General features: G+C 44.0%; 2 protein-coding genes and 1 non-coding gene across 4 annotated transcripts in view; all 3 read left to right on the top strand.

Moving 5' to 3' along the window:
• CAPRIN1 (cell cycle associated protein 1) overlaps positions 1–5,695 on the top strand; it is a 39,337-nt gene extending 33,642 nt beyond the window's left edge. Inside the window, exons 18-19 of the mRNA XM_039233351.1 lie at positions 774–837; positions 2,368–5,695. Of these exons, the coding sequence (XP_039089282.1) occupies positions 774–837; positions 2,368–2,432 (129 nt within the window). The 3' untranslated portion in view covers positions 2,433–5,695. The remainder of the gene's footprint in view (positions 1–773; positions 838–2,367) is intronic.
• Positions 5,696–8,309: 2,614 nt separating this feature from the next.
• Positions 8,310–21,074, top strand: part of NAT10 (N-acetyltransferase 10) — a 35,494-nt gene continuing 22,729 nt past the window's right edge. Inside the window, exons 1-9 of one of the 2 annotated variants that reach the window (XM_039233350.1) lie at positions 8,310–8,386; positions 10,317–10,439; positions 10,756–10,847; positions 11,449–11,620; positions 13,184–13,306; positions 15,154–15,215; positions 16,644–16,758; positions 16,854–16,961; positions 20,045–20,178. In XM_039233350.1, the coding sequence (XP_039089281.1) occupies positions 10,332–10,439; positions 10,756–10,847; positions 11,449–11,620; positions 13,184–13,306; positions 15,154–15,215; positions 16,644–16,758; positions 16,854–16,961; positions 20,045–20,178 (914 nt within the window). In that variant the 5' untranslated portion in view covers positions 8,310–8,386; positions 10,317–10,331. Of the gene's footprint in view, positions 8,393–10,316; positions 10,440–10,755; positions 10,848–11,448; positions 11,621–13,183; positions 13,307–15,153; positions 15,216–16,643; positions 16,759–16,853; positions 16,962–20,044; positions 20,179–21,074 lie in introns of both variants that reach the window. The other variant, XM_039233348.1, reaches the window with a different exon arrangement.
• Positions 12,370–12,474, top strand: LOC120232590. Its single transcript, XR_005528599.1, has one exon. It is a non-coding gene; the product is annotated as a U6 spliceosomal RNA (small nuclear RNA).

The raw sequence follows: 21,074 nt of genomic DNA, 5'->3' as shown, positions 1-21,074 counted from the left end.
AGTAATTCCACTGTGTATTTAGCCAAAGAAAATGAAAACACTAATTCAAAAAGATACACGCACCCCTCTGTTAATTGCAGCACTACTTAGGATATAAACAATACCTATACATAATATAATAACCAAGATGTGAAAGCAACCCAAGTTTCCATCAATAGATGGATAAAGAAGATGTATATATACTCAATGGAATATTATTCTGCCCCCAAAAAAGAATGAAATCTTGCTATTTATAACAACATGGATGGACCTAGAGAGTATAATGCTAAATGAAAAATGTCCGAGAAAGACAAATACCGTGATTTCATTCATATGTGGAATTTAAGAAAGAAACACAAAAAAGAGAGAAAAAGATGAGCCTCTCAAATAGAGAACAGATTTGGTAGTTGTCAGAGGGGAGGTGGATGGGGGGATGGATGAAACCGATAAAAGACTTAAGAGTACACTTGTCTTGAGCACTGAGAGATGTATAGAATTTTTGAGTCTTTATATTGTACACCTGAAATTAATGTAAATACTGTATGTTAATTACACCTAAATAAAAATTAATTTGTGTAGGAGAAAAAAGAATGATTTTAAGAGCAGAGACATCTCATTGAATGTTTTTGAGAATAAAAAGTAAATTACAGAATAACTTGTAGCTATGATCTATTGAAATGTCTGAAAAGAATAAGGACAAATTTTGTGTTCTGTGTTAGGCACTAAGAATAGATAGATGAGAAAGCATTTTAAAAAATTACCTTTTGTTCAGTACTAACTAGCTTGTCTTCTAGGATGGATATCAGCAGAATTTCAAGCGAGGCTCTGGGCAGAGTGGACCACGGGGAGCCCCACGAGGTAATATTTTGTGGTGGTGATCCTAGCTCCTAAGTGGAGCTTCTGTTCTGGCCTTGGAAGAGCTGTTCCATAGTCTGCATGTAGGTTACATGTTAGGAATACATTTATCATTACCAGACTTGTTGCTAGGGATTAAATGAAATGCTCTGTTTCTAAAACTTATCTTGAACCCAAATTTAATTTTTTGAATGACTTTCCCTGTTACTATATAAATTGTCTTGAAAACTAGAAAATTTCTTCTCCTCAGAAAAAGTGTTTTTCCAACTGCAAATTATTTTTCAGGTCCTAAAACCTGCTAAATGTTTTTAGGAAGTACTTACTGAAACATTTTTGTAAGACATTTTTGGAATGAGATTGAACATTTATATAAATTTATTATTCCTCTTTCATTTTTGAACATGCATATTATATTTTAGGGTCAGAAACACTTTAATGGCCAGATAAGCCATAGTTACATTTAGAGAACCATTTAGAAGTTATAGGACTAATTGAAATTTCAATGCCTCTGGGTCACTAATAGTGATACAGATGTCGAATTAGTTCTGAATTTTACGTAAAACATCCAAAATCCTAACTGACGTACTGAACTGTATTTAAAATTACAGGTTTAAAGAGTTTCTGGTTTTGTCTATTACTGTAGGAGAACTGCTTCCTATTTGGGCAGGAAGTCAGCCTGTATAACAATTAGAGGTAGCATTTCATATAATCTGAAGTTCTAAATGGTTCTCTGATTTAAGGGAAGTTAAATTGAATAGGTTTCCTCTAGGTATTGGCCATAACATGTATAAAATGTATATTAAGGAGGAATTACAGAGTGCTTTGATTTCAATGCTAGTAGAAACTGGCCAGCAAAAAGGTGCATTTTATTTTTAAATTAATGGATCACTTGGGAATTATTGACTTGAAGTATCAAAGGATATTTGCATGTGAATGTGGGTTATGTTCTTTCTCACCTTGTAGCATATTCTATGAAAGTTGAGTTGACTGGTAGCTAAAAATCTGTTTTAACAGCATGTAAAAAGTTATCTGTTACAAGTCATTATACAATTTTGATTGTTATGTAGTTTCTTTTTAACAGTTTAGGTAACAAGGTCTGTTTTTCATTCTGGTGCTTTTATTAATTTTGATAGTATGATGTTCCTTACTACTGAAATGTAAGCTAGAGTGTATACTAGAATGTAAGCTCCATGAGAGCAGGTACCTTGTCTGTCTTCACTGCTGTATCTATTTCCAACGCCTGATGACAGTGCCTGGCACATAGTAGGCACTCAATAAATACTTGTTGAATGAATGAATGTATGAGTACTGGTGGAATACTCCATTAGCTCTACTCTTCTTTTAGCTAGAGAACATGAGCAAATTTGCGCATGACAACTTCCAGGAAAGGTGAACACTGAAGAATTGACCTCTTAAACCTAATAATGTGATGACAACCTGCCCACATGCTTCTTGACTTCAGATGAAAAATCTGCTTGAAGGCAAAACAAATAATATTTGAAAGAAAAACCAAATGCCATTTTTGTCTTCTAGGTCGTGGAGGGCCCCCAAGACCCAACAGAGGGATGCCGCAAATGAACACTCAGCAAGTGAATTAATCTGATTCACAGGATTATGTTTAAACGCCAAAAACACACTGGCCAGTGTACCATAATATGTTACCAGAAGAGTTATTATCTATTTGTTCTCCCTTTCAGGAAACTTATTGTAAAGGGACTGTTTTCATCCCATAAAGACAGGACTACAATTGTCAGCTTTATATTACCTGGATATGGAAGGAAACTATTTTTATGCTGCATGTTCTGTCCTAAGCGTCATCTTGAGCCTTGCACATGATACTCAGATTCCTCACCCTTGCTTAGGAGTAAAACATAATACACTTTACGGGGTGATATCTCCATAGTTATTTGAAGCGGCTTGGAAAAAGCAAGACTGACTTTTGACATTGGATAAAATCGATAAGTCAGCCCTAGAGTTATTCACTGGCAATTGACAAAACTAAAATATTTCCCTTGAAGAAGGAAGGAGTGTGGTTTGGCAGAACAACTGCATTTCACAGCTTTTCCAGTTAAATTGGAGCACTGAACGTTTAGATGCATACCAAACTATGCATGGGCCCTTAATACAAGGCTGGCTACCAGCTCTGACACAGCACTCTTCATTCTTGGCCAAACGACTGGTTAAAAACACATGTAAATTGCTTTTTAACAGCTGATACTGTATAAGACAAAGCCAAAATGCAAAATTGGGCTTTGATTGGCACTTTTTGAAAAATATGCAACAAATATGGGATGTAATCTGGATGGCCGCTTCTGTACTAAATGTGAAATATTTAGATACTTTTTGAACACTTAACATTTTCTTCGACAATGACTTTTATAAGGATTGGTACTATATATCATTCCTTATAACGTACATTGTCTGTCACTAATCCTCGGATCTTGCTGTATTGTCTCCTAAATTGGTACAGGTACTGATGAGAATATCTAATGGATAATCATAACACTCTTGGTCACATGTTTTTCCTGCAGCCTGAAGGTTTTTAAAAGAAAAAGATATGAAATGCCTGCTGCTACCACCCTTTTAAATTGCTATCTTTTGAAAAGCACCAGTATGTGTTTTAGATTGATTTCCCTATTTTAGGGAAATGACAGACAGTAGTTTCAGTTCTGATGGTATAAGCAAAACAAATAAAACATGTTTATAAAAGTTGTATCTTGAAACACTGGTGTTCAACAGCTAGCAGCTTATGTGGTTTGCCCCATGCATTGTTAGCGTTTCAGATCTTAATGGTTCTCTCCAACAGCTATTTCTGTAGTACTTGCATTTTATCTTTTGTCTAACCCTAACTGAATTATATCTTCTCATGGAGGCATTTATATTCAAAGTGGCGATTCCTTTACTTAGATGCATAGGGAGAGTCACAAGTTTGATGGAGATGACAGTTTAGTAATTTATGTACTGTTGGAATTTGTGCTAGCAGTTTGAGCACTAGTTCTTTGTGCCTATGAACTTAATGCTGCTTGTCATATCCCACTTTGACTTCATGGAGAATTAATCCCATCTTTTCAGCAAAGGCTACTAATACTAAGTTAATGGTATTTTCTGTGCAGAAATTGAATTTTGTTTTATTAGCCTTTAGTTAAGGAATTTTTCCAGTAGGTGCTCAGCCACTAAAGAAAAAAACAAAACACAAAAATGATTCTCAAAACATTCATTGTTTAGACAACTGGAGTTTTTGCTGGTTTTGTAACCTAAAATGGATAGGCTGTTGAACATTCCACATTCAGAAGTTTTTTTGTAGGGTGGTGGGGAAGGGGGGGTATTTTCAATGTTTATTTTAAAATAAAATAAGTTCCTGACTTTTCTCATGTGTGGTTGTGGTACATCATATTGGAAGGGTTATATGTTTACTTTTATATATGAGTATTTCTTTTGCTAGCACCTCCCGTTGTGTGCTTTAAATGACATCTGCCTGGGATGTACCACAACCATATGTTAGCTGTATTTCATGGGGAATAGATTAAAATATTCATGGTTTACTGGGTAATCCCTAGATGTGTATGCTTACAATCCTTCTATATACAAAACTAAATTTGCTATCTGTGTAGAAAATAATTTCATGACATTTAAAATTGAAGTAAGTAAGTTCTTTATACAGTGATCTCTCTGAATAAGTTCAGAGATGGGATGGGGGAGAAATGCTTTCTAGGTTTCAAACGTCTATGCATTAGTGTAGATGTTGTGAATGTGTAAAGGTGTTAGTAGTTTCATTATTTCTATGTATGTTTTTAAAAGAGTCGTTTGTTCTTTCTGAAATACTATAATATTTTTTTGGCATTCTATCATCACAGTCTAAATGTAAAGCTTTTATGTCTCAATCCAGACTATATTTTTTAAAGGAGGTGCCTTGTTATGAGGCAGAGAACTTTTTAAAAAGTCCCGTTAAGATCTGAGTCTTGGTACTAAGTGTTCTGTATAATATGTGAATACTTGTCCTACCTGCAGAAGGCCTTTTGTTTGGTCAAATGCATATTTTAGCAGAGTTGCAAGAAAATGACTGTCACATGTGTCACTGTAGCTTCTTGGTATAGTAAGACTCCACATATAAAGTACTTTTGTAAATGCACAATATCAATCATCTCATGTGGATAACGAGACTTCTATTTTAAAGCTTTAAGGTAGAATGTTGTTGATGACCTTGGTTAGAGCAGTTTTATTTCTAGATCCTAATATCCCTACCGAATGTGGAAGAGTTTTTACAATCACTGTATCTTGCTATTAAAACAAATATCCTTTGAAACACTTTTTAATCAGTTAGCTTCTATAGTTCTTTTGTCTCCTATATATGCAACTCTGTTATGTGGGAGACTTTTCCACTTATAGGAGGCATGAGAATATGTTTATTTTCAGAAGGCTCAATAACTGAAGTGCTCTGTTGACAGCCAATTCATAAAGTGTAGAAGGCAGTTGAGTCATCAGCCTCCTAAGTGTCTTAGGAAATTTGTGCTGTTCTTTTATTTTCATTAATATATCTAATTAGGGGATTGAGATACAGGTAAGCACTGAGTTCAGACCTTTTTTCATTTCATCTTAATAAGTTCTGGATCCTTATCCTACTTGAGTACTTACTAAGCACTTTGACTATAAATAATATTCAAAGAATCAGTATTGCCCTTAAGCTTATCCCTTCTATAAAGTCAGTGGGGAGGGAAAACCATCAGGAAAATGAAAGTAAATTGTTAAGGCTTATCTCTATACCTTTCCCCATTCTGAGTTCTATAAAAATACTGGAAAAGAATAGTGAATGTCTTAAATTACATAGATTAAATATTAAAGTCTGATTCATTACTGTCCTTGAGTGAAGTCTGCATTAGTTGTGTGTAGTATCCAGCAAAGCTCTGAAGTGCTACTTAGGAGAGGAAAAACCTTAAAAGCAGAGGAAAAACTTCTGGTAGCCTGGTCTTCTCAGGAGCCTAGACTACCACCATCTTCTTTCAGTCAGGAGCTCATGGAATGTAGGCAGGGAAAAGACCATCTGGTATAGTGTTGTATTCTTATTTGTAAGTGCTGCTTTAAGTATGGTCTTTACATTAGGGAGACACCTTATTAGTCCAGTGAACTCAGGCTTCATTTGGCAAGTTTGGGTGTCCTTTGCCAAGCATAATGGTGAGCGCTAAGCATTCAGTGGTGACAGAATCACTGTGGTTCCTGCTTTCACTGAGCAGTCTCTTCAGAGATAATGTTGTGACACAAAACTAGCAAATGCTATGATGGAGCAACATAATTGATGACAGCTATAAAGACCATGACTGATAAGTTATGACCTAGTCAAAATGATTGGGAAAGACTTCGTTGAAAGGGATAATTGAACTAAGACTTGAAGGATGAGGAGTAATTAGGTAGAGAAGTGGAGAGAGGAGCATGTCCAAAGGTACAATCTCCGTGACTAAGCTGTCTGCTCAGGTAAGAATACTGGTTTTAGTAGAGTTGGAAGCTGGAAAACAGGTAAAGAGTATTACAGGTGGCTTGATAGTACTGTTCCATGTTTTGTCTCCAGAACAGTTGGAAAATGTAAGGTTTCTAAGCTTTGTGTGTATGGGACCAGTAGTGGGGTAAAGGATAGTGAGTCACCTAACAAAATTGTCATTTAGAGAATACACAATGCAGTTTTGAGAATAAACTGGGGCAAGAGATGTCATGGGAGTATCCCATGTGAGAAATGATTACAGCAAAATGGAGGGCACTAATGAGTGGATCCTACGTATTTCCTGTCTCACTTAGTGCCCAGTATCCTTTACTTGGGTAATCCAGACTTCAGTCGTGATACTGATCTCTAACTACATTCTTCCCTAGGTGATCTCCAATCCCAGGACTTTGAATACAATCAGTATTTTAGTCACTTCTGAATATTTCTAGGTCCCAAACTCCCATCTTGGGTGTTACAAATCAATCTCTTCATTAACCTGTATTCATCCATTTGCTTAGGGTAAATACTAGTCCTTAACCAAATCAAATAACTTGAAAATACATCCTGAATCATCTAACATTTCTGACCACCACTACCACCAGCTTAGAGCAGGGTAACTACAGTAGCTTATAATGGCTTGCTCTGCTGCTGCTCCTCATCCTGCAGTGATTTTTGTGGGCAAGTCAGATTTGTCACTTCCTGGTTACCTAAACTCCGCTGGTTTCCCCATCATAGTTAGAATTCTAAATTTTGGTCTATGTGCGTTCATTATTTGACCTAATTTTGTTCTTGCTCACTGTAGTCTAGCCAGTTATCTATGTGTTAAATCTTCAGCATGTGAAGGCTTTTCACTCAAATATTCTTTCTAAATTAAGATGTTTGCTCCAGTGTCATCAGCTCAGAGGCCTTCCATGTCCACCACTAAAACATATCCTTAGTCACTTTACTTACTGGATAGTTTCTTCTTAATAGTACTTAAAACTTACCCAGAATTCTGCAAACTTTATGCGTGACAAACATTTTGGTCATTTTATCCCGTGTCTGGCATATTGACATTTGTTGAGCAAATCTGAAAATGATGGATGTTGGACTAAAAATGGGCAGTAGTGATGATTACATTGGAATTGGAAGAGTCTTGATTTGAGGAAGGAGTTGTGGCTTCAGGCATTTTGAGTCTGAGGTATTCAAGAAATGTCAAGCAAGCAGTCTGGAGTTGTTTACTTGAAGTTCAAAGATCTGGCCCAGACTATAAGAATACATAGGCAATTCTTGTAATAAGCTTGGGCGAGTTCCCTGGGAGCTGGGCGGGAGGGAGGAGGAGAGGAGGGGAAGTAATTCAGCAAGAGCAGAGCCCCAGAGCTGGTTTTCGTTAGTCGCCATCATTTAATGGCCAGTTTAGGCCCAAAGGGAACTTGCAAAGTACCCGCACTGGCGGGTAGAAATAATACTGAATTTCCAACAGGTATACACGGTCATTCCGGTGTGTAAGGAAGATCAAGTGGATGAACTAGATGTGAGCGAGTTTCCTCATTTTGTCACATTAAAATGGGAAGTTTCTTAAATAAAAGAATCGGTAAAATTACGCATAGATCCCTGGAGTCGGTCGTGTCGTGTAACTAGGCTAAACACTAAGAACCCCGGACCACTTAACGTGTGCTACCGCGGACCTATCTGGCAACCCGGGCTCGCCCAACAGAGGCAGGCGCTTGCTTTCCCCTTCCGAGCCAGGGGAGCTTGATTCTGATACGCGAGGCAAATGCACCTGTGCCACGGCGAGGAGACTAAATTCCAAAGCCGCGTGGGCGACGTAGGCTGCAGCTCCGCCTCCCGGGCCTATGACGTCATCATACGGGGACAGGGTTGACGAAGGTCCCCGCACGCGCGCCGCGCCGTTAGTGCGCTCGCGCACATGTCTTCTTCCGGTGCCTGAGCAGGACCCGCGTCGCGGAGTGAGGCCAGCTCTGAGAACGCGCGGTCTGGCATCCGCTAGGGGCAGCCCGCCGCTCCCTCCGGGCTTCTGGAGTAATTGGGTTTCCACACGTGCTTCCGCTTGGCTGCTGGCTGGGTTCCGCTGGGCTCGAGGTGCAGGTATCCCAAGACGGGATGGCTGGGGATGGGTACCACGGTCGGTGTCTGTGTCCTGCTTGGGCCCAGAGGTGGCCGGCTCGAGGACAAAGGCTCTGTATGCGTGCCGATGCACGGCCCGCGCCGACTGCGGTCCCACACGGGCGCTCCTAGATGACAGGGTCCTCTTCTCCGATTGGCGGCCACTCTCCGCGTGCATCTCGGGCGCTCTCGGGAGTTGCGTGGCTCCATCTCCACCTTCTAGGGAACTGTGGGTCGGGGTGAAGGATGGGTGGCAACACCTTTGCTTTCCGCGGAGCTTGCCTACAGGTCCAGGTTTCGGCGCTGGGCATTAAACTGAGGCAGTCTGATTCCAGATCCTTCTATGTTTTCAACTGTCTCAGCTCGTTCGTCTTTATTCAGCAGTCACATTCAGGACTTGTTTTATTTGCTGATGCGTTTAGAATGGTGACTGGCACATAGATGCTGTGTTTATTTGTTAGGCGAATAGATGAGTGAATGAGGAATAGTCCTCTTTTCCCTCAAGGCCTTCTTCCTCCATTAAGCCTTCCATGGCAATTCCAGCCCACGGTAATCTCAGGCCTTCATCAGACCACTGACTGTACTGTTATTATTATATCTAGTTTTGTCTGTTTTTAGACAGATTGCCCCTTATCTCTTTCTCTTGAATGTTCTCTCCAAGGAGAATGAAAGCGCCTTGAAGTCAAGGCTTATCTGGTATTATTTCTGGGACTCCCACAGTAACTAGAGCAAAAGCAGTCCCTACTAATTAGTTGCCGAATGGATTGTGTGTGTTCTCTCTGTGGCCTCAACTCAGCTGACAAGTTGCTCAGAGTGGTGAGCGGGAAAGAGCTTAGGCTTTGGAGTCAGGCAGATTTGAATGTGAATCCTGTCTGTTACATTTCTTCCTTAAGATACTTGAATTCTTTATTTTTGCTCCTTTCCTTATAAAAAAAAAAGGAGCCATTGAGCGTAACATAATGTTTTATGTTAAGAAAGGACTGCTAAAATCATTATTTGGATTGGAGGTTAGAAGGACAGTTAAGGCACAGTAAAAGTACAGTTAATGAACTTTTTATTTAGAAAGTCGTGGGCCCTGGAGTTTCTAGGTGGCCTGTCATTCTTAATTTAACATTGTAGAAATATGATTGATATTCTTGATGTGTCTTTGGTGTGTTTATTGTGGTAATGATGCATTATTGTATTGTACATAGTCATAATTTTTAAGGTCTGTCTGTACAGGCTTCAGTATGGTTTCCTCTCCTTTGAAGAGACATTTGGACACATTTCATCACAGTAACATTCATCGATTTCCTTTCTGTGACTTTATTACTAATGCATGTAAAAAAAAAAAACCCTCTAAAAAACAGAAGAACAAAATAAGAAACACCTGCAGTCTTACCATCCAGAAATAATTACATTTTGGTGTTTTCTTCCAGGTTTTTTCCCTTTGTGTTATGTACATCCATAAAAAAAATGGTATCATGCTTTCTTCTGTGAAGTCTGTCTTCTCATTAGCATCTTTATCCATATCCTTAGATAATTTCTGAAAGCAATTTTGAAAAAAACTCTTTCAAAAACTGCCTTATTTCACAAATATATATCTCACCATCATGTATTTTAATCATTCTATTTTGTGCAACATTGTTTCAAGTTTTTAAAAAACCTCTTTGATAAAAGTGTGAAATACAGCTTCCCTTCTGACTTCCATGCTGAGGAAACATTCTCTTCACCTCCCAAGACTCAGTTTCCTAATTTTAAAAATGGGACTGATGTGTTCCCTAGGGAGCGGTTAGAGGGTTAAGTAAAATGATACTTTCAGACGTGCTTAGCTTAGCCCCTGGTCCCACAGGAGGCTGCCAGCTCATGTTCCTCCCCCAGAATCTGGTGTTCATGTCCAGTTGTGTTTCCTTTCTCTCTCTTTCAGTGATAGTCTTTCACCATGCATCGCAAGAAGGTAGATAACCGAATCCGGATTCTTATTGAGAATGGAGTCGCTGAACGGCAGAGGTCTTTGTTTGTTGTAGTTGGAGACCGAGGAAAGGATCAGGTAAGAGAAGTGAACACTTCCTGACTGACTTCGTGTCTTGTCCCACAGTTAACTTGTTACTGCCCCTCCGTGGTGTCTGCACATAATACCACTAAGGTCTCTTTGACTGGTTTTCTTTACATAAAATGTCTAGTGAGAACCTAGGGGTGACTGCGAGGTGAGAGTGTGTGACCGGGGTTCTGGTTAGTCCCTGCCTGGGCACTGCCCTCTCCTGGCCCTCTGTTTACTTTCCAGATCTGTGAAAATGAGGTCTTGGCTCTGGCAGTCTCTGAGGTCACTTTTGGCCATGAGATTCTGTGGCTTTTTCCTTTGGCAGGTGGTCATACTCCATCACATGTTGTCCAAAGCAACCGTGAAGGCTCGGCCTTCAGTGCTGTGGTGTTATAAGAAAGAGCTGGGGTTTAGCAGGTAAGTTGGGTGCTTTTGAGTGTCCCGTACCGTTTACAATTCCTTCTCCTTAATTATGTGCCAGGAAATGATTACCTGACATAGTTTTTCAGGGATTGTTTGGGAGGTGCTACCTCTGAGGACATTTCCAAATAGTGAAAATAATAGAGCTGATGTCCTTTCTTCGTTTCTGATGATAAGTTTCAAAGCCACTTTGCCCTTCCCAGGGCTTCTGGGGAACAGTACCATGTAATGGAAGCATTGGCTTGAGGCTCAGGTAGTGAGGCCCCCAAGGTTGATTTCAAGCCCTGGTCTAGCCAAATATGAGGTTTAGGCTAGAGGTTTAGGTCCCCATTACCCCCCTTTTGAAGATAAAAATCTGTGGAAGGTGCCAGGGCAGCACAGTAGAGTTCCCACACACACTTACCCCTGGCTCGGAGTCCATCCTCTTAATCTCTCTACTCTTACCTTCACTTTTAAAGGGAGGGGGTTAGCCCTGCAATTGCTGAGTTCCCTTCTAGTGCTGAAGGTCTTGATGGGTGATCAGTGAGCCTGTCCCCTGCTCCCACCCCTTTAGCCTCTCCGGTTAACAGGCTCTCCTGGGGTGGGTGGGTGATTGCAGTCACCGGAAGAAAAGAATGCGACAGCTACAGAAGAAGATCAAGAATGGGACATTGAACATTAAGCAAGACGACCCCTTTGAACTCTTCGTGGCGGCCACAAACATTCGCTACTGCTACTACAATGAAACCCACAAGATCCTGGGCAACACCTTTGGCATGTGTGTTCTCCAGGTGGGTGGCTTTCTCCAGCTTGGGGTTGGAGTCAGAGCGCGGAGGGCTCCCCACAAGAACCAGTGGACAGTAAGGAGAAAGACTGACCCACAGGGCCTCCCCCAAGCATTATCAGTGAGACCCTTGACCGCTTTCCAAAGCAAACTTGGTAACTCACCTCATATAAAAATAAACTTTTCCACTTAGCGACACCTAACCTAGAGGTACCGAAACTGACACAGATGCTCCATCACAGCTGGTTCTAGCCAGCTGAGGATGAGAAAGAAAGTATTGTGAACTTCAAGTGACCCCAGGTTCCCAGATCCTAATGGGAACTAGCTGAAGACTTTGGTGAGCAGGGAGTAGTGGGCCCTGTTTTAACTGGCTCAGTGTAGATCTGTGTGCTCCTGTCTTCTATTCAGAGCGCTTGATTGGTACACCCGCCCCCGACATCCCCCCATCCCTCTCTGTAGTCCTTACCCTCCCTCACTTTGCCTCCACAGAGAACTACCTGGTGCATTTCTTCTTCGGTATTCTTCTCTTGCCAGAGCAAGTTTCACATTTGTTTTTGCTTCTCGCTCTGGCAGTCTCTGTTTTATACTTTGAATCTTTGACACCTGTGACCCCTCCCTGCCCGCCCCCCGACAAGGAGAATACATTTAAGCCCCCATCCCCAAATTTGGTATGTGTTTATCATTTGCGAGTACTATCATCATTGTATACGTCCTAAGTCATACTTTATGAAAGGTAAATTAAGAAATGAGGGGAAAGTGCTCGCCTCGACACCACATACATTAGAGCTGAAACGACACAGAGGGGTCAGCATGGCCCTGTGCAAGGATGACACAGAGATTCCAGCAGTATTCCATACTTTTGGCATTCAGAGGGCACTCCTTGGGATGAGCACTGGGTGGTACATGTAAGTGATGAGTCACTAAATTCTACTCCTGAAACCAATCTTACACTCTATGTTAACTAACTTGAATTTAAATAAAATCTTGGAAAGAAAAAAAAAAGAGGAATGGGGAAAAATCACGCATTGGAAGTTTTTGTTTTATTCTTCCTACGTTGCAGTGGGTTGTCCCATACTGCCGGCTTGCATGCCACCTTGGAGACAAGAAAGGAGCATTTTGCCTCTTCTCACCTGGCCACTGGTTGGTAGTGAGTGCTCTTAGTCCACTGTTGTTGCCAGGTGCAGTGAAGATGTCTCCTTGAGGCCATGGCTCCCCCATGTGGGGCAGTTTGAGTTTTGTCAGGTTCTATGTAAACATGGCAGAAAACGAACGTGATGTATTTATGAAATACAAGCGCGAATCTATGAGGATGGGAGGATTCTTCCCAGATAGGATCTTGTGTGAGGTTATTAGATACACTTTTGTCATACAAAACCAGGTACACCTATTCCTCTAGTGCTGGACTCTCTTCTGTGCCCCTGAGTAAGGGGGTGGGGGTTTGGGTCCGTCCTGGTGAGTCGGTGGGGGCTATCGTCTTGGGTTCATGCTCAGAACCCTCCTTTTATTTGGTTAAGCTTTCCTGGGATTGCTCTTTGCATGACTAGCCCTTCCTAAGATCTCTTTCTTTTAGGATTTTGAAGCTTTAACTCCAAACTTGCTGGCCAGAACTGTGGAAACAGTGGAAGGTGGTGGGCTGGTGGTCATCCTCCTGCGGACCATGAATTCACTCAAGCAGTTGTACACGATGACCATGGTGGGTGTATGGTTTTTAACTGAGTTGTGGTGGTTTACATCAAGCTGTGTTTTTGCCCTCGCCCACTTTAAGAGTTGAGGGGCACCTGGTGGCTCAGTTGGTCAAGCAGCCGACTCTTGATTTTGGCTCAGGTTATGATCTCATGGTTTGTGGGATCGAGCCCCATGTCAGGCTCTGCACTGAATGTGGAGCCTGCTTGGGATTCTCTCTTCTCTCTACTCCTCCCCTGCTGTGTGCACTCTCTTCTCTCTCAAAATAAGTAGGTAGATGTTAAAAAAAAATCCTGTTGAACAGCTTTAGTGAGCGGTCAGCACAGGCTCTGGACTGGGAGCTCTTTGACTGTAAATAATGAGAAAGTCACTGCAGAGAAAGTCAGTGGCCCTGAATGTGCCCAAGCATCTCTGAATTTCACATTTGCTTTCAGGCATTTGTAAATTCTACACCTGTGAGATTCAAGTGTGTTGCAGCTGTCAGGTAGTTACATTTCTGGAATGGAATTCTGCAAAGAGCCACGCCTGTGCCTCCATTTGTGGATTGCAAGAAAGGGACTATGCACAGACTTCCCCACCAGTCCCCGTCCAATGGATAGTGAAGGAGCATTTGCCAGTTCCGCTCCCAGTTTGGCAAGAGCTTTGACTGTGGGAGGGGTAGTTTCCACCCAGAGCTGACGACGTGGTTAGGAGTGGGAATATGTCTCCGTGGATGCACAGCTGGTCTGTGGCCCCATCAGTATTGCCATGTGGGTGTTCCTCGTGACAGGTTTTAGTCACGGCCCCGTTGCCTTGCTCAGGAATGGCATTAGGATTGGCCTCAGGGTTTCACCGGCTCCCTTTATGTGGTGACATGGACTCTTCCACAGACCTTAGTAGCTGTTTCCCGTCACCACTGCTCCTCCCATCACTTGCCTCTGTTGTCCTTTGGCTTCCTCAGGGGCCCTCAGACTTGCTCAGTATGCTCTCACCTCACGGCCCTTGCACTTGCTGTTGCCATTGGGATATCTGAACAGGCTGCTTCTCACTGCATTCACGTCCCTGCCCTCATACCCCCTCCTCAGTGTGGGACACACCCTACCTGTCATCCTTGACCTCCTTGATTTGCCTCCGCAGCATCTGCCAGCTGCCTAAAGTTACATGTTTGTTTGTTTGTTGTCTGACTCCCTGTGCTGGTCTCTAAGCTTCATGAGATCAGGGACTTAGTTTTCCTCACTGGTGCATTTCCTAATTCCGAAAGAGTGCCTGGTGTTTAGTTAGCACTTGTTAAATATTTGAGAATGAACAAATGACTTCGTGTCCACATCAGTTTGTCCCCATTTACCCCGCTGCCTGTTTCTCACCTCAGAGGGCCTTCTGTCACTACCCCATGTAAGTAGCTGCCCCCCTGCAAGTTGCTGTCCTTGTGCCATGTTTTTCATTTGCAACATTTGCCAGAATTTTTTTTATATTCCTTTGTTTCCCTTTGATCCTTAGACTGTAGGCTCCATGAGAACAGAGGTCCTGCTTTATTGAATACCGGTGTGTACCCAGCATGTCTGGCATACATTTGGCATGTGCATTTTGTTGAATGAGTGACTACATTTTATGATGCTTGATAATATGTGGAAAAAGCCAAAGCTGAGGTGAGGAGATGTTTGTTGTAATAAAGAATATTACCTTTAGTGTTCAGTGCTCCAGCCTATTTCCAGCAAATAGCAGTTGGGCTGTTCAGCACTGCAGGTTACAGAGAGGAGTTCCAGCCGTAGCTCTGGCGCCTTCTTTCTCCCAGGCTTGCTTGATAGAATTTCTTCACACTTGGACTGCGAGCCCCAGTGCTGTTGGGATGTCTCTGTTCACAGATGTTGTCTCTCTTAGGATGTGCATTCAAGATACAGGACCGAGGCCCATCAGGATGTGGTGGGAAGGTTTAATGAGAGGTAGGTCTGAAGCACATTTCTCAGGTCCTTGATTGTGGGGAGCTGTGGTGGGAAGGATAGTTTTGTCTTGGACCCAGATGAAAGCTGTGGTTTTGTCTGAGGGAGGGGAGCCCAGGGGTACAGAGCGGTCAGATTCCTGACCGCAGTGGCGGTTGTGAAGCCAACAGTAAGCAGTGAAAGTGAGTGGGGAGCTGGGGCCTGAACCAAGTCACTTTCCTCGCCGGCCTTTAGCATACTCACCTGTCAGAGGGCTGGATTGTCTGGATCAGTTTCCCCAAACGTGTTTCACAGAACACTAGTATTTTAAGAGGGACTTTGTGACAAAAGGGTTTCTGGCCAGATGCATCTGGGAAACGCTGATACAGTTTTTTCTGTGTGAACATTTACATTAGCCTGTTGGAGCCTCTGAAAAGTGTTGCAACAGCAGGGACCTATTTAACTGATTGTTTCCCAGATTCATTTGACCACAGAGCTGTTTTTTAGGGAGCACCAGTTAGCAGCCTGTGAAATACCTTAAGAAGCTGTGGCCTGGATCAGAGGTCCTCATATATAACAGTCTCGCTCCCTGGGGACATTTGGCAATGTCTGGAAACCTTTTGATTGTCACGACTTGAGGGGTGCGGAGTTGGGGGTGGGGAGGGACACTACTGGCCTCTAGTGAATAGAGGCCGGGGGTGCTGCTAAACAGCCTAAAATGTCCAGAACAGTCCCACAACAGAATCTTCTGGTCTGAAATGTTGCTGGTGCTGAGGTTAGGAAATCCTGGCCTCGGTGAAGCTTGGGGCCGTTCCAGTTTGAATCCTCTCTGGTGTTTTCACTCAGTAGATGGAGTAGGCCTGGGGGTGGCCGTGTACTGCTGGGCAGAATGGAAGCCTGTGAAAGTAGCATGTAAGGTTCTCTTCTTGCACCTGTGGGAGAATTTGGACTTCTCCAGCCAAACACATGTTTTCCTACACACAGGAATGTCGTGTTATATTTCTTAAGGGAGCTTTCTTCTCAGCTTTAGTTTTTCTTCCTTGTGGCAGAAAGTAAATTTGTGTGTGGGTTTATTTCCCTGTGACGGTGATTATTTGTGGGGTGGGGTAGGAGTTCCCCATTTAAGGATGGCCTGAGATAGCTCAGTCCCTAAAGGGTGAGCCTCAGAGGTGTGGGAAGGACCCTGTGACTCAGCTGTGCACAGTAGGAGTCCTTGTACCCCGTGTCTCGAGAGAGTTCTGGGTTTTCTTGTTTGCTGTATAAAGTGTGTTCAGGTGCCTTGTAGAGAAGGCTCAGAGTCCTCTACTGTTGCTCTCCAGCTGAGTTTTGGCTTTCTTTGTCTTTCTTAGAGACAGGTGGGTGTCAAATCGTTTTCCTCAAGAAAAGCCACACCTTTGTTTTATAGATCTTGCCTCCCTACCCCCAACACCTCATTACGGTTTTGTTCTTCAGATTTATTCTCTCTCTGGCCTCATGTAAGAAGTGTCTTGTCATCGATGACCAGCTCAGCATCCTGCCCATCTCCTCCCACGCCGCCAGCATTGAGGCCCAACCACCCCAGACTCTGGTGAGTCAGCCAGGGGTCCGGGAATCTGGGGGAGACCGTGGTTTTTGTGTGGACCCTCCCGTGGCAGTGGCAGACCTTCTCCTCCTCTCTGGTAGGATGAGAATCTTGGTCCTGCTGATCTGGAGCTGAAGGAGTTGAAGGAGAGCTTGCAGGACACCCAGCCCGTGGGTGTGTTGGTGGATTGCTGCAAGACCCTTGACCAGGTGAGTGTGGCGTTTCAAACTTCCCCATTCCAGGATAGACAGGGCAGAGGTAAAATAGAACGTGCAGAAAGCAGCGGAAGCCAGGTTAGGACAAGTGAGGATTTGGATCCTCCTTGGGGAAGGGACCTTTCCTCTTGCTTGAACAGCCGCAGTAACACCAGGGCTAGTCTCTGTCATCTGTGTTCATGGCAAGTCCAAGGATTATGTCCCCCTCCACCCTGGGTCATCAGTGCCCCTAGTAGAGGGTCTGGGGGAAGATGGATGGAATTTAAAGAGGAACCCCCCCATGCTTTTTCCAAGAGAGGGTGGTATATCTGTATTCTTCCATTTCAGTTCAGCTTTGATGACATAAAGGGTTTGGCTTATGCCTTGCAGAGAAGTGCGAGGAGAGCCTGAGGCCCCTTGTACTTACTTCGGTTCCAGAGTGAGTCCTGATGGGGCCCTCCGGGGGGGTGGCCTGATCTTTAGGTACGGATAGTATGGTGGGTGGGAGCTTCCAGAATGCACTTCTCTGCTCATAGAGGTGGCCAGGGCTGGAAACTTAGATTCTCTCGTGGTGCCTGGGCCGAGCAGGAGCTGACTGGGCAGTGCCCAGAGGCCTTCAGATTGTCAGGTGTGTTCAGGATTCTGATCCTGAGCCTCTTGGCACTGGGCTCTCCCCTCATGATGGAAAACAGCTGTAGTGACACCTCCCACTTGGGGCGGAGTCCCAACACATTGCTTTCCCTGGGCATTCTAGAAATATAATTATCAGCCACATAGCTCTCTATGCAGATGCTGTAGGCTTTAGGTGGCTTTGAATCATGCCTGGGTAACCTTTGTCAGAGAGAGGAAATGCGAGATGGAGAAAGGGCAGAAGAGGGAGAAGCTGTAAAAGCAGCGGTAGTGTTATAAGATAATGCATAGAAAAAATTTCTGAGTATGAAAGAGTATGGGTTAAAAATGGAAAATGGTGTTTCTACTTGGCAGCCCTACTCTGCAGAGACAGCTGCCTTTAACAGCTTATTTTGGATGCTTCTGGAACTTTGTCTATGCATACAAATGGATATTTTAAATACCTGTGAAGAGGTTACACTGTACAGTGTAAGTGATCCCTATTAGCCATTGGGTTGATTGCAGTTTTTTTATTGTTATAAACTGTGCTGTTAGGATCTTCTTACAGATATGCATTATCTCTGGGATAAGTTTCTTCCCAGAAGAATTGCTGGATTAGATTGTGTGTGCCTTAAAATAGGTGTCGTGCCAGTTTGTGGAACCAGCAACAGTGTGTGAAAACGCCCTTTTCCGTACGCCTTGCCATCACTGGCTACAGTTAAACTTCCAAGCTTACCAATGAGCTGTGGGAACACAGGTTTACTGTTTTTATTTGTGTTGCTTTGATTATGAGAGAAGCAGGCACTTTTTCATATAATTACTGGTCATCTGGGGTTTTTTGTTTTGTAAATTTGTTTGTGTATTGGTTTTTTATTTAGCAAATTATTTTAGAATGCATTTTCAGTCCGGATTTCTTAACACTTCTTTTATTCTTACTTTTCTATTATAATAGTGGATTTTTTCCAGTTATGTTTTGAGAGTTTAAAACTTCTCAAAAGTAAACCACAAAAGGGCAAAATACGGTATTTAGCGAAGGCCACGTTCAGATGAGCAGGGCCTGGATCCACTGAGTGTTTCCTCTGGAGAGACTGGCTTCCTGGAGCTCTTCCCGTCCGTCTGCCTGGGCTTATGTCTCTTCATTGTCTTCTTAGTGTGGCTGCCTGGGTGTGTAAGGCAACTTCAGGACCAGACAGGCCAGGTTGGACCATCTGGTCTTCTTCCCGCTCTTGGTGACCTGTTCCCAGGGCAGATGCCAGTCGGGGAGTAGAGTTTGGCCCCTAAGTAGTGTTGTGGTTTCTCCTCTCACTCATTGCCTGCTCTCCTAGGTGCCTGGCATGGCCCTAGGCGCTGGGCTCAGCAGTAAAAAGGAGGGGCATGTTCTGGTATCATGTGACTGACCAGGAGTCCAGGAAACCAGCCAGTTCTGAAGATTAGTAGAAGGGGCTGTGTACAGTGCAGATGCAGAGAGGGCATCAAAGAGGGGTTGGGGTGCAGGAGATGCGTAGAGGCTGTAGCTCTGGGAGGCCTCGTTGAGAAGGTAATCCTCAAGCAAAGGCTGGAAGGAGTTGGAGAGATGAGCCAGGGGCTGTCGGAGGGAGAGTGCTTCTGGCAGTGGGGCCACCGTCTGCATAGGCCCGAGGTAAGAGGCCGCCTGCCAGGTGTACTCGAGGACCAGCAAGGAGGCCGCCTGGGGTGAAGCAGAGTGAGTGGATGAGAGGAGGAGGAGATGGCAGAGGTGCCACGGCACAGCCACGCGGCCCTGAGGGCTTGGTGCTTACTCTCTGGGAGGAGGGTGCCCGTGGAGGGTTTCACACGCACAGCCGCTCAGACCAGCTTCTGGAGGGATCCTCACACTGAATTTTAGAAAGATCCCTCCGACTACTCTGTTGAGTCGAGACTGTAGGGGAACAAAGGGGAAACCGAAAGACTAACCAGGAGTTTACTGTAGTAAGGGGGAAGACAGGGTAGTGGCTTTGACCAGTATGGTGGAGGACGGTACTGGTGAGGAATGGTGGGATTTGTGTGTATTTCAAAGGTGACACCGATGGGCTTTGCTGGCGTCAGGTGTGGGGAGAAAATGGAGAAAACTTTGGCCTGATCAGTAGAAGAGTTAACTGAGAAGGGAAAGACTGTAGATGGAAGAGGCTGGAGGGGGACACTAGGTTCCCCTCAGGTCAGTTGGAGAAGCCTGTCCGACGTACAAGGGGAGACATGCAGGGATTCTTGCGTGTATATGGGAGTTTGATGGGTGGGGAAGAGGTCTGGACCAGAGACGTGAATTGGGTGTTACCAGCGTCTGAGGGGCATTTAAGCCATGGGACTGAGAGGAGATGACCAGACAGTGAGGAGCCTGAGGGCTGAGCCTTGCCTCCTGGTCTGCGAAAACTGCCCCCACTTTGATTTAGCCTCAATTTCTCCACAGTGGTGATGGTAGATGGCTGAAACTTGGTCTTTCTCAAAGCTCACCTACTAGGGTTCTCTTTTCACAGGCCAAAGCTGTCTTGAAGTTCATTGAGGGGATCTCTGAAAAGACCCTGAGGAGTACTGTTGCCCTCACGGCTGCCCGAGGAAGGGGGAAGTCTGCAGCCCTGGGACTGGCTATTGCTGGGGCTGTGGCTTTTGGGTAAGGAAGTCTGACTCCCTCTCTTTGGGAATTCTGAGGGAGAAGTGTGCAGGATAGGGGTCAGGGGACCAAGAGACTGTTCCTGGGTCTGTGCAGACTCCTGTGTGATTTCTCTAGGTTGTGGGTTCCTGTCTAGAAACAGCAATGCCGTTTCTCCCAAACACGCCCACTCTCAGCCCCTTGGGGTGCATATATGTGTGCAGGCACACACGGACATGTGCACCAGGACCTTTGTGATCACTATTTAAAGTTGAACAGATACAGAAAGTTGGACAGACATAGAAAAGCAAAGAAATGGGAATAAGAAACTTTACAAATCTTCAGGAAATGGGAATGTGTATGACCATGTTTGACTGCGAAAAATACAGGTTTGACATTTTAATGATTTTGATCAGTAGAACATCTTGTTTGCTTTTGAGGAGCTGCATTTGAGTGTTCCTTTGTCCTGGGTGGAAGATTTATGCAGTTGCCTAAAGAGAGTATACTTCCAACGTCGCAGTCAAGAAATAATGGATCTAGAATTTACCATGTCCTCATTTGCATTATCTTCTTTGGTGCTCCTAATAGCTCCGTAGACATTTCACAGATGGATCACCCTAGGCTCAGGGAGTTTCAAGGACTCGCTCAGTCAGGATCCCCCAGCAATTCAGTGCTGGTAGTGTTGGGGCCTAGCCCAGCCCCTGACTTGTCTCTTGTTCCTGCTTCAGTGTTACCAATCCACGCGTTAACCATTAGCACCCTTTACACGGAACAGGGTCCCCTGCAGGTTTGCTGTGACCTTGGCCTGAGCACCGACGGAGCTGTCCGGCCTCACGGTTCGAAACTCTCTCAGCACAGCCAGTGATGACTGTGAAGCCACCCTCTTGTCCCAGGACATAGGCTTGGGAAGCAGCGTG

Source organism: Hyaena hyaena, unplaced genomic scaffold (genome assembly GCF_003009895.1).
Source record: "Hyaena hyaena isolate Hyena2069 unplaced genomic scaffold, ASM300989v1 scaffold_74, whole genome shotgun sequence".
Classification (NCBI taxonomy): Eukaryota; Metazoa; Chordata; class Mammalia; order Carnivora; family Hyaenidae; genus Hyaena; species Hyaena hyaena.
This window is presented reverse-complemented; position numbering and strand designations above follow the sequence as displayed.